A 13,305-nucleotide genomic window follows, 5' to 3' on the forward strand; every position below is an offset into this window, starting at 1 on the left:
TGTAAAAATATCCACAAAACCTTTTAAGATCAAAAGTTTAATAAACTGTGTTGGAGAAAATTAAACTTACTTCAAATTACAGAATGAACTTATTTCCCACTTTACCAAGGGACATTTCAGAGGGGAGAAACCTGCTCATTTGATACTCAGTTACGGGGAAAAAGACTAACACTTACAGTGGTCCTTTCATGTGTCTGGCATTTTTTATCTCAATTAATCTTCAAATCTACCAAGTAAAGGTAGCATTATCATCCCTCTTGATGAAACTGAGGCCCTGGGACCTAACTTGTTAAAGCCACATGGCTATTAATAATTAATGGGCCAGCAGGTCTGTCTAATGTAGAAACTCATTCTTTGTTCCTTAGTTCTCTGACTCCTCAATGGACAACCGAGGAGTTTCTCTCTCTCTCTCTCTCTCTCTCTCTCTTTAAGGAGATGGGGGTGTCCCTATGTTGCCCAGGCTGACTTTGAATTCCTAGGCTCAAGCGATCCTCCTGCTTTAGCCTCTCAAGTAGCTGTCACTATAGGCACGTGCAGGCAACTACAGAGGTTATTTCTTGCAAAAACCCTATAAACAGGGCTAGGCAATTTTAGGCACACAGTTCATGGAAGTATTACAGACAGTGACAGGATACAACATCAACTACAAGATTGTGAAAGTTCTCATAGGTTCTCAGAGGGAGAGCAAATTTGAGCAAGGAAGTTCAGCCATGATACCTATGCCAGTCAACTAATCACTATATTAATTCTATAAATAATATTAAGCATCTACACGGTGTCAGGCATTGTTCTAGGTGCTAAAGATAAGGCAGTGAATAAAAGACAAAATGTGCTATCGTAAAGAAATGATATGCTTTCAGGGAAACAAAAATCAATAAGTTGTATATTATACAAGATGAAAGTCTTGGAGAAAATAAAGGGAGTATGAAGTGCTGTGATGCTCAAGGAGTAAAATTTCACACCCGGTCATCAGTGAAGGACTCACAGAGGGTAACACTTCAGCAAAATCTTAAAGGAGGTAAGGAAACCAGTCATGGGTATCAAGGGGAAAACGTCCGGGCAGTGAGCATAATAAGTGTAAAGGCCCTTAGGCCGAGACATCTGGCATGCTGGAGGAGAAGCCAGGAAGCCAGAGTGGCTGGAGCACAGAGGATCTAGAAGCTAAGACTTAAATTTCCACTCTGATATCAGAGAAAAGAAATTCTGGGAAGGACACAAAACTACTGAAATATTTCTTACTCTTAAAGTAACTCATGCTCCGGTGGGAGAGACAAAACTTACACAAATGAAACAATGACTAATATAAAACAAGTGCTAATTAGGTGAGAAATTGTGTGACTCAGACCCAGGACTATATCCATTCATGAGGAGACTATGAGGATGAAAATCAATGGGAAGCACTTCCTGTTGGACAGGTAGGATCGAAAGGTAGAGTAACATTTAGTGAAATTCGGAAGAGAGGGTAGGGCATTTATATTTAATACATATGCGTCCTGTATACCAGGTATCGTGCTGCGTGATATATTGGGGAATATTACAGAAAAAAACACAGAAGGTTTCTGCCCTCACAGAGGTGGCAGTAATCAGAGCATACAGTACAGGTAAAGTATAACTCATGTATTGGAAAACCCAGAATGTGGGACAGAGAAGTAGAATGGAGGCACTTCAGGCTTTGGCAGAGATCTTAGATACCATCTAGATCAGTGGTTCTGAGGCTAAAAATCATTTGAGGAAACTTTTTCAAAGTGTCCCCGGCTCCACACTGGGGATTATGACTGAGAACATCTGGGATAGGGCCCAGCTGTGTAGTTTCTTTAAAAAGCTCCTCAGATGACTGTAATGATCATCCAGGTTAAGGGAACATTCATCAAATACAGGCTGGAGAAGAAGGGAAACAGGCCTAGAGAGGTTAAGTAATTTAGTCAATGTAATTATATTAGATAAAGTGCAATAGAAGCTACTGTGGAATTCTGAAAGGAATAAGGTGGGGCTGAGGGGGAGGAAGGAAGATGATAAAGTGGTGTTTAAGGAAAACAGATTGGGGAGAGAGAATGAGGTGTGAACCAAACCGCTAACTAGAAGGAGTGACATTAATCCAGGATCAAATGAGGCATTATGCTGACAGAGGAGAGCAAGTAGTATTTTTAAAGCTCCGTTGCTGCTCCTTGTTTCATCTGATCTGATGGGGAGAGGTTTGAAATTTTGCTTTGTTGTTTTTATTGTTTCATAATCTGAATTTACATGAAACTACCTCTTAAGACTTTCCAAAAATTAGTTGTTGTGAAACTCTGTAGCACTGTTCATACCATCCTGCAGCTATCATGCACTAAGCATTGTTACTAAAAGTGGGAAATGAGGTCCTCCAACTAGCAGCACAAGCATCATCTGTAAACCTGTTCGAAAAGCGGAGTCCTGGGATCCATCTAAGACCTACAGAACCAGAATCCACATTTTAATAAGATCCCCATGTACTCCAAATGCACATTAAAGTTTGAGAAGCACTGCTCTAAAAGGGGTTGGGATTCTTTAGTATGAGGGGAGCAACATTAAATAGAAAATAGATAAAGGGTAACCAATTAGATATCTTGTGATTTCAACATATTAAGGTGAATTTCACTGCCAATCCTATCATTCTCCAGGGATGAAGAACTCTTTAAACTACATTACCTCTACCTTCCCGTGGGAAGCCAGAGCCACATAATCACTGGGATTAATACTAAAAAAACAATCTGAGAACTATCTTCCTATTTGGTAGGTTTTTATGCCCTGTGTATTAGTCTGTTTTCACACTGCTACAAAGACATACCCAAGACTGGGCAATTTAGAAAGGAAAAAGGTTTAATTGACTCACAGTTCCACCCGGCTAGGGAGACCTCAGGAAAAACAATCATGGCGGAAAGCAAAGGGGAAGCAAAGACCTTCTTTACAGGCGGCAGGAAAGACAGAGAGAGAGATAGCAAAGAGGAGGAGTCCCTTATAAAACCATCAGATCTTGTGAGAACTCACTATCATGAGAACAGCATGGGGGAAACCACCCCCATGATCCAATCTCCTCCAACCAGGCCCCTCCCTCAACACCTTGGGTGTACAATTCGAGATGAGATTTGGGTGGGGACACAAAGCCAACTCATATCACCCTGTAACTATCATCTGAATTTATTTAATAATTTAATAAAGCTGTTATGACTAGAGTCATTAATAACGGAAAGTTACCATTTATGGGGCACTTGCAATGTATGTGCAGGGCACTGTGCTAAATGCTTTACAAATACTTTAAATTTTAATTCTCACAATAATTCAATAAAGTGGGCATTTCTAAAAATATCTTTTACAGACGAGGAAACAGACACAGAAAACACAAGCAACTTGTCCTAAGTTCCTAACAATTAGAAAATGGCCACCAAAATTCTGGTACTATTTTATTGTTTTGAAACTGAAAAGCATGATAAATCACTTTAAAATAAGAAGACGTTGGAATTATTGCAGTAGGGATTATAAAAAAAATTTTAGAGAGAAAATTTGAAGATAGAATGCTTACATAGAATATGTCTATGAGAAATTCACAACATGGAACAAAAATAACAATTCAAAATCCCAGATTCCTAAACTATTGTTTTCCCTATTTACTAATAACTTTACTCATAATCTATATTTCTATTTTCCATAATTCCATCAATAAACATTTCAAAGTTATTGAAGTTAGAAAAATCTAATACTCTGCAAATACCATTTGTTGTAGCTTAGATAGAATTCATAGGAGCTACTGCCTTTTACAAAAGATATTTTTGTGAAAGATGAAGGAAAAAAATACCACTTAAGGCAGAAGTGAAGCATACCCACAAAAAAATGAACAAAATAACACATACATTTTACCTGCTGCCTTAGGCAGCAATATTCAAGCCTATTTCTTTAATTGTATAAACTAAGGTTAGGGTAACTGAAAGCTACAATTTAGGTCTGTAATAAAGAAAATGATGCAAAACAGCTATCAAAAGCCCAGGTAGCCAGAGTAGCATTTCTATATTAGGAAATCCAGCCGCAACTTAGAAGCATCTCCGAAGGGATAAAATGAGCAGACTGAAAAATGCATTAAAACACGTATTATTTCAGGGGATCCAGTCTCACTCTCACATCCTGGAAGTCAGTAGGAACAATCAAAATTCTAGAGAATCCCTTAGCTTTAAGGCCCAAATAATTTTAGGAGCTATAGTTCCCTGGATAAAGGATGATGACAATGACGATGATGATGTTGATAACTGCATGTTTTCAATATGTAGGTCACTGTATAAATTCTCTATATTATTATATGTTTGCTATTTGTGTTATTTAATCTTTATAATGAACATGAGTACTATCACTATCTCCGTTTGACAGAAAGGTTAAGATACTTGCCTTTGGTCACATAGCTGGTAAATGATGAAGCTGACAATGAACTGAAAGAGATGTCATACTCTCACTTTTAGCCACTAGGATATTACTGTCTCGGAAGGACACACAGGCAGAAGAGAAGTTTGGAAACGTGCAGTGGTTTGAAAGAACCGGAAACAGTTCCAAGGATCTTTCCTAAACTAGCCTTATGCAGAGGCCTAAAAGGTTATCATTTTTTCATTCTAGGGTCTCTAGACCCCATTCTATGAGTAAAGAAACTAAGTAACTCAGTTAACTTTTCATGTACTTAGGGTCCTCATTTGTAAAAGCAACCACAAACAAAAAACAAGAAGGCTGAGTGACACTAAGATTTCTCCCAGCTCTAAAAAGTTCCTATTCTGTTTCTTTGGGGAGAAACTACCTTTTTCCTCAGTACTTTGAAAATGTTACTACTCCTAGAACTGGTTATTAACAAGTCAGAAACATGAATTAACTCAAATTGATTGCTTTCTTCTTGGAAGAGAATCCCAGGCCCTGGAAAGAGCGTTAGTAATCAACGAAAAGAAATAAAACTTAAAAGAGGAGGAAATGCACACATATTCACAGGTATACTTGTTTAATTTGGTATGTTTTGGAGTATTTTGGCAACGGCGTTTTTTTTTTTTGAAACTGAGTTTCGCTGTTGTTACCCAGGCTGGAGTGCAATGGCGCGATCTCGACTCACCGCAACCTCCGCCTCCTGGGTTCAAGCAATTCTCCTGCCTCAGCCTCCTGAGTAGCTGGGACTACAGGCACGCACCACCGTGCCCAGCTAATTTTTTGTATTTTTAGTAGAGACGGGGTTTCACCATGTGGACCAGGATGGTGTCGATCTCTTGACCTCGTGATCCACCCGCCTCGGCCTCCCAAAGTGCTGGGATTACAGGCGTGGGCCACCGCGCCCGGCCGGGAACGGCTTTTTAAAATTATTTGCCTTAAGAAAAAAAAAAAGCCATGCTCGGCTGCCTTGTATAACGTTGCCCAATTTTTCTTGCAGCAAATAAAGGAAGACTGAGAGCCATCCATTATCAAATACACCGACTCTTCAGTTTTGCCCCTTGCCCAGGAGTATGGCTGTACTGTTTGTTGATCTTTCTTGCAGCCCAGGGAGTGGAGAGCTATTGTTACTCAAAATTCTCCCCGCCCAGATGGGAACAGGTCCACAAAGTCGATTAGGCTAATTCCGCTAACACCTATTTCTCCTCATGCAAAGTGCTATTGCTCGGCAGGCTACCTCAGACCTCAGAGAGCTCAACCCTAATTCTCATGGTAGAAGAGGTCCCCAGTCAACTGACCACTCCCAAGGAACTCTCCAAGGCTCCAGAATGTGAACGCAAGAGACAGGGTTCCTGACGCAGCCTGAGAATTGAGAAGCCTCATCAGGAATTCCCACAGTGGCCCCACACCATTAGTGTGAGGCAGGACAGGGTTCCTCCGGGAATTCGCGGTTTTTAAGGCACGATCAAGGCTCTCTGGGAGAGCCTTGGAATGGAATCTTAGTAGGCAACAAACAACTTGGGGTTTCTAAACACCTCCGCCACGAATGGGGATCCAAGGGCCTCAGGTGGAATTTCTCAGCAGACCAACCTGAGAGAGTGAATTCTGTATTCATAATAAGAGCAAACCCCAAATCAAACACAGGACAAACTCAATCAACTCTCTTCTCTCCCGGTTCTCTCCGACCTAACCTGTAACAACCAGCTTCCAATTTCATATTTTAAAAATGCTTAATTTATAATTTTAACAGACCTCCCCTCTAGGTGCGGGCTTTAGTCGCAGCAAATTTAAGCATGAGAAAATTTACACCTATGTCAAGAACATCATTCGGTAACAGGGATCTACCTTTAAAAAAGTTCAGTGCCAACAGTGATCTGGTCATCAAATAAGATTTCGCGGCCGGGCGCGGTGGCTCAAGCCTGTAATCCCAGCACTTTGGGAGGCCGAGGCGGGTGGATCACGAGGTCAAGAGATCGAGACCATCCTGGTCAACATTGTGAAACCCCGTCTCTACTAATACAAAAAAATTAGCTGGGCACGGTGGCGCGTGCCTGTAATCCCAGCTACTCAGGAGGCTGAGGCAGGAGAATTGCCTGAACCCAGGAGGCGGAGGTTGCGGTGAGCCGAGATCGCGCCATTGCACTCCAGCCTGGGTAACAAGAGCGAGACTCCGTCTCAAAAAAAAAAAAAAAAAAAAAAAAAAAAAAGATTTCGCTAAGAATGATTCGTTTCCTCCCAGGAGCTCCGTGGCCACTTTTACAAGAAGTTCGGCAAAGCCCAGCCCACTCAGTTTGCTGGGACCCTCTAGAAGGACCACACAGCGCTGGTCTCCGGACAGGATGGTTGACAAGAGCCCGTGCAGTTCGCAGGGGCTTGGTGGATCCGTTATTAGCTCTGTGCTTGGAATCTCCATCCTGCGGCTTCCCCCATCTCCACTCCTGTCCCTAATTCCGCTCTTGCTACCCGCAGGTCTGAACCCAGTCCCCAGACCTCACCCCGACCCCCATTTCCTCCCCCCTCAAAGCGCAGACACCTGTTCCTACCTGCGCCTCATCGTCCTCCGTCACCACCCCAACCACAAGGATTTGACGGGAAAGGCTAGACTTGTTCCTGCAGCCGGATTCCTGGGCCTCGGCCGTCGCCGCGGCTTTCTCTGTCCACATTGCCGGTGGCGGCGGGGTGGAGACTGGGGGAGTCTTCCTGTCCTACAGTGCGCCCGCAGCCGGGGGTGGCCAAAGAGACCTCGCTACCGAGAAGGGAAGGCAGCCTGAGAGTCGCTAGAGGACCCAAAATTCCGCCAGGGATCTAGGCCACCGGCATGCAGTCCGCACAACGCAGCGGCCGCACCCCAGACTGACCCAGGCGTCCGACCCCGGCCGGTTGTTAACACAAGCCAGCGCGTTGCTAGGGGGCGGGGCCAGAGGCCGTGGCTCCTACGGAAAGCAGGAGAGCCAAACCACTCCGCGCCCGGAGTACGATTAGGCTTTGGGCGGGTTTGTGGCCGTGCGGTGAAGAGTCTGCAGGGGGCATCTCCGTAAGTAGCGGGGAGTGGTGCCTTAGGCGCTCGGTGCGTTTCAGTCTTGATGGTCTTGCTTCAAACAGGCATGGGTGGGTGGAGGGGTGAGGGATGTCTATGGGATACCTTAGGGGTGATAGGATGGACGGAGAGTGTTGAAAGCGTTTCTCACCCCAAGGAAATGACCAGTCTCGCTTAAATTCCCCAGCTTTTTATCTGTATTTTAGTAGCCCAACTCGATAGTTAAACAAACAAACAAGGCATTGTACAAAATGTTAAAAGGGTTTTGAGTCACATTACTGAATCTAGAGCGAGTTATCCCTTGGAAGTCCCACTTTTCTCATCTGTAAAATAGAATTGTGAGGACTGAAAGAGATGACAGTGTTTGTTAAATGGTGCTTGGTGTAGCACCCATATGGTCGAGATTATCATGATCTTTATTACTGTTTGAGAACTAAAAATTAAATCCTGAGCCCCTCAACAGACTGAACGGACCCCTTTTTGGCCAAGAGGACCCCCGATAAACTTTAAAAACTGAATTCCTGGGCCGGGTGCGGTGGCTCACGCCTGTAATCCCAGCACTTTGGGAGGCCGAGGCGGGTGGATCACGAGGTCAAGAGATCAAGACCATCCTGGTCCACATGGTGAAACCCCGTCTCTACTAAAAATATAAAAAATTAGCTGGGCACGGTGGTGCGTGCCTGTAATTCCAGCTACTCAGGAGGCTGAGGCAGGAGAATTGCCTGAACCCAGGAGGCGGAGGTTGCGGTGAGCCGAGACCGCGCCATTGCACTCCAGCCTGGGTAACAAGAGGGAAACTCTGTCTCAAAACAAAAAACAAAAAAACTGAATTCCTGGTCCTGACGGGACTGAAGGATGGACACGCCTCATTATACCCCACATCCCCTCCCTTTTCACACCCCCCTCACCCCTGGTCTTTTGAGACAGGGTCTCACTGTGTCCCCCAGGTTGGAGTGCAGTGGCAGGATCATAGCTCTGCACCCTCCAACTCCTGGCTCAAATGATCCTCCCGCGTCAGCCTTGGGAATAGCTGGGACTCCAGGTGCACAGGCCGCCAAGCTCGTCTCCCCCTCCCACTGAGCATCAATGTTAAAATAGAGATCAGAAGACTAACAGAATGGACTGCGGCAATAACAAATTATAAGCAAGACCTAAGGCCATGCCAGACAAGTGTTAAGTCACTCACATCTATACTTAAAGAATAACCTATGTTTTAATTGTTGCAAGGTTTTTCTTTTTCTCTAGCTGTTAAATAAGCAATATTGAAATAATGGCCAGATGTTGACTAACAAGACCCTCCTGTTCCAAAAGTCATAACTGCAGCTTTGATTGGACAAATAACTAATTCAGTAACTTTCCCCTAATAAAAGACCACCAACCATGGACTGGTTCTGGCAGGTTTACAGAGGCTGAGCACAAGTACCTTCATGTCTCTGCTTCTCCTTTTGATGTATAGGGCCTGAAATGCATTTAAATGTTGTTTCCACTCCACAGTGAGCATGGGATGCATGTCACATGCATGTTTATTCAGCACCCCTCTTCGTGAAGATTCACAGCTCCTCTTATAGTCTGTTGACTATGTCTGTTTAGCCAACTCATTCAGCATGAAGCTCCTGCTCCAACCCCTGTCCTTCCAAGTGCTGGTTGACCCTCTCTGTCAGAGGCTGGGCTTCCTAACCTGCAAAATGGCCAGCCTGCAGGATGTAGCCCTTTGTAAGAAATAAAGTCTCCTTTCTAAATTTATAGATATCATTATTTTTCAGTTGACATGTTGCTACCTATCCATTGTAGCCTGAATAAGAATACAAGGGTCAAGACTTTAATGGAAAGTTTCTCATGATAATCATCAATATAATTTAATAACTCAAACACCATGACTGAAAATTGTAAAAAAAACTTTAATTCTTTTAATCTGTTTTTAAACGTTCAAAAATTATTCAAGGTTTAAATGTGCATTTTTGTATCTTCCATAGAATTTATGAATTTAAAATCACTTATAAACTCAATGAAAATAAATGTTACTTCACTTCTCAGGGCTTCTCTTCTCATTTCTAGAATGAGGTTGATAAGTGATTGTAAAGGTTCCTTCTACCTCAGACACTGAATATTTCTGGCCCTAAAAGAAAAATGGGAACATTAGATTGGGACTGGCAGCACTTGATGGTAAATCCTAGCCAAAGAGACCAAGTTTTGTTGAGAGAGTAGTGAGCACTTCTAGCACCTGTTTCTACACTTCTAGTCATTCTTCCACTTTCTCATCCTCAGCCCTCTGAAACTGAGATCACCAACACTTGGGGTCAAAGTCTATTAGCACTTTTCAGTTTTCATCCTGTTGTACTAGTCTGTAATATTCTACACTGTTGACCCCTCTCCTCTTCTTACAACTCCCTTTCCTAGGTTTCCACATTCTTTTGGTTTTTCTTTCACCTTTACGGCTACTCACTGGTATCCTTAGGGCCCAGCACACTTCTGCTGCACCACTCTACTACCTAGCTACTGACAGATACCTTTAGAACCACTCTCAGGCCTTACATATAGAGGCCAGTTTAGTAGGTCTAAGGTTACTTCCACCCAGGAAGAGTGCAAAGAGTATGATAAGTGTTTTATTCATATGACCTTAATTGCTGTTACACAGTCCAAGTAAACCACATCAAAAGACTGAAACTACTTGGATGAACACAATGGAATCCTATGAGAATGGCACCCCAAACTAAGATGGTGGCAGAGAGCTAACAATTGCATTATTTGTTTATCCTTTGTGTGGTCATCCTAGCATCATCTCAGGATCAGGAAAGACAAAGAGGAGAGATGGCAAAGGAAAAATTTCCACTTAAAGTAGATCTTGCCTAAGAGACATCAGCTGACACTTCTGAAGCTGATAAAGGTCTTTAAGCCTCAGTGACCTTAGACAGGCACCTTCCTCAATGGACCTAGCTGAAGAGACTTTCCTGACTAGTGAACAATGGGATATTTATTTTATATAACCAACTATGTAAAGACCTATATATTCATTCTGCCCTATATCCAGAGTGCCATTTTCCAATGCTTAATTAGCATAAGCCTCATGAGGTCCCCACTTCTAACATTTAAAAACCCCTGACTTTCTCTCCTCAGTGAAATTCTTCACAGAGTGAGTTCTCTTGCTTGGCAAGTTAATAGACTCAGTTTGTGTGGTTTTTTTTTTCCAGCTCTAATGGTATTTGTTTTACTCATGGACAGGTGAGAAGGACAAGGATGGAAGGGTCCTCACATATCCCACAGCCAGCCATCTTGGGTGAATTACTTGTAGTTTTCCAAAGATGCCAGCAGGTTTCCTCCTGTATAACATTTGCATTATGTTGTACGTGCCACCGCCTTCAAATGGTGAATCCCTATGAAACTCAGTTCACATGACATTTTCTAGGAAATCTTTACATCCCTCTCTTCTCTGTGGGGTGCTACCTTGTCTGTCATTCTGTTTTTGTACTCATCACATACTTAATGATATCAATTGGTTCAGCAACTGGACCCCTTCCTACTGTACTGAGATTCTTGAAAGTCACCATGATATGCACCTCAGACCGTCAGTATACTGTCTAGAGCAGTAGTTTTCAAAACTTAATGTGTATCAGAATCCTCTGGGGAGATATTTAAAACAGAATCTCAAGCCCTACCTGCAGAGTGTCTGCTTCAGTAAGTCTGGGTGAGGCCCAAGGATATGCATTTTTAAACCGTTTCCAAACATGTTGATTCTATTGGTCTGGAGAACATACTTTGGGACTTCCTAGTCCAGATCATACTAGTTACTCAAAAAGTGTACATTAAAAGATTTCAAGGATTATAAATTACTTTTTATTTTTATGTGAAGCCAAATTAAAGCATTTTGTAAGTTATCCAAAGGAAAGTAAATATTCCAGGTCCTTGCTACTCAAAATGGGGTCCTTGGGCATTACTAGGGGATTTGTTAGGAATGGAGACTCTCTTGCCCCATGATGGACCTACTGACTCAGAATCTCCATTTTAACAAGATCCTCAGGTGATTAGTACACATTCAAAATTTGAGAAGCACTGCTCGTGTGTGTGTGTGTGTGTGTGTGTGTGTTGTCATTATTATTGCTTTGGAGTAGTTTTAACAGCCTCCATAAAACTGGCTTTCACTATTAATTCAATTCGTGGATTTTCCAAGTGCTTTGTTCCCAAATAATACTCGGTTTATTTTTCCTCTTGGTAAGTGTACAAAGATTAAGCTTCATAAAAGCTTTAATTTTTTATATTAGGTATGTTGATTTAATTTTAATCATTATTCATTGATTCTTCTGTTATGACACCAAAACCCAGAAGGGTGAAAGGGTGAAAGGAATAAATTATTTCAGCAAAAAAATAAATAGAGAAACTTGAGAAATGAGTTATACCTATAGAAGTGCTTGAATCTGATAACGATTCTGCAGAATTTAATATCTGTTAAGTTACAAATTGCAATTTCTTAGTAGCACTTGTAGACTTAAAGATTAACTAGAAGTTTTAATAATATATTGACTTACAATTTTTACTTTTAAAAGTAACAAAGCTAAATATGTTTTAAAATAAATATATTACAAATAGTGGTTCTATTTCCTTCTTTTTGTTTGTACTCTCCCTAATTACCAATGTTTAGTAAAATTATAATTATTTGAAATCATATGAATAATTACATATTCATCAATTAAGAACATGTCTACTAGTATATTACACTACATATGAATTTGATAGTCTCTAAACTAATGCTAGATGTTCTAAATGTTCAAGCAAATGTTTATCCTGAGTCAGAGACAGGGTCTCACTCTGTCACCTAGGCTGGGGTGCAATGGCATGATCTCAGCTCGCTGCAGCCTCGACCTCCTTGGGCTCAGGTGATCCTCCCACTTCCCATCTCCCACCTTAGCATCTGAGCAGCTGGAACTACAAGTGCATGCCACCATGTCTGGCTAATTTTTGTTATTTTTTGTAAAGATGGGCTTTCACCATGTTGCCTGGGTTAGTGTTGAACTCCTGGGCTCAAACGATCTACCCACTTCGGCCTCCCAAAGTGCTAGGATCACAGGCAGGAGCCACCACTCCCAGCCTATACTTCACTGTTTTAAAAAACTTTTTTCAGATTGACAGCATAGAAACAAAGCCTAAAAACAAAACAAAAGTAATTACCTCTTTCAGAAGGTATTAACAGAATCATTAATGCAGATCTGGGAAGAATAAGTACGTGGAACAGAAAACAAAAGTAAAAGAATAGTTACCTCTGAAGTCAACCATTCTAATGAAAAGTATGCTAACAGTAATCCAAACTGCAAGTGATTTTTAAGTAGGAAGCTGCAGGAATTACTCATGTTTAGTGGAAAAGTAAATAAATTACAATAAGTGAAAGAAGAATTTATCCATCACAGTGGTGGGAAAAACTACAGGGAAAGGACGTAAACATTCTGAAAGGTCGGAAGGTTTTGCAGAGCCCTGGCGAAGATCTGAATACTCATTTCTTCCATCGGCCAGGGTCTGCGGGACAGAGCCGGCAATAAAGAGCTACTTTTACCCAATCAAAGCTTCAGTTCCATGACATGGGAATAATTACATGAAATGAAAAATGTTCCTGAGATTTTAGAACTATTTATTGTGTTTAAATGGTGGGTAGTGGTGAAATAACCCCAGGATAGAATTGTCTTTATTGTGGAGCAAGATTAATCACACAAGTTTGTTCCAATGACATTAATTATTTGAGTTCTATATCTAATTTGACTTGTTCTGATTCTGTGACCCTTGTATTAGTTTACAAGGGCTGCTGTAATAAATACCACGGATTGGGTGGCTTTAACAACAGAAATTTATTTTGTTACAGTTCTGGAGGCTAGAAGTCCAAG

At 41.8% G+C, this 13,305-nt stretch overlaps 1 protein-coding gene across 2 annotated transcripts in view; it reads right to left on the reverse strand.

Moving 5' to 3' along the window:
• Positions 1–7,310, reverse strand: part of CFAP69 (cilia and flagella associated protein 69) — a 62,330-nt gene extending 55,020 nt beyond the window's left edge. Inside the window, exon 1 of one of the 2 annotated variants that reach the window (XM_021674222.2) lies at positions 6,948–7,310. In XM_021674222.2, coding sequence (XP_021529897.2) covers positions 6,948–7,067 — 120 coding nt within the window. In that variant the 5' untranslated portion in view covers positions 7,068–7,310. The remainder of the gene's footprint in view (positions 1–6,947) is intronic. The other variant, XM_021674223.2, reaches the window with a different exon arrangement.
• Positions 7,311–13,305: the final 5,995 nt, after the last annotated feature.

This window comes from Aotus nancymaae, unplaced genomic scaffold (assembly GCF_030222135.1).
Source record: "Aotus nancymaae isolate 86718 unplaced genomic scaffold, 86718_ANA_hifiasm-v0.15.2.pri h1tg000025l, whole genome shotgun sequence".
Taxonomy (NCBI): Eukaryota; Metazoa; Chordata; class Mammalia; order Primates; family Aotidae; genus Aotus; species Aotus nancymaae.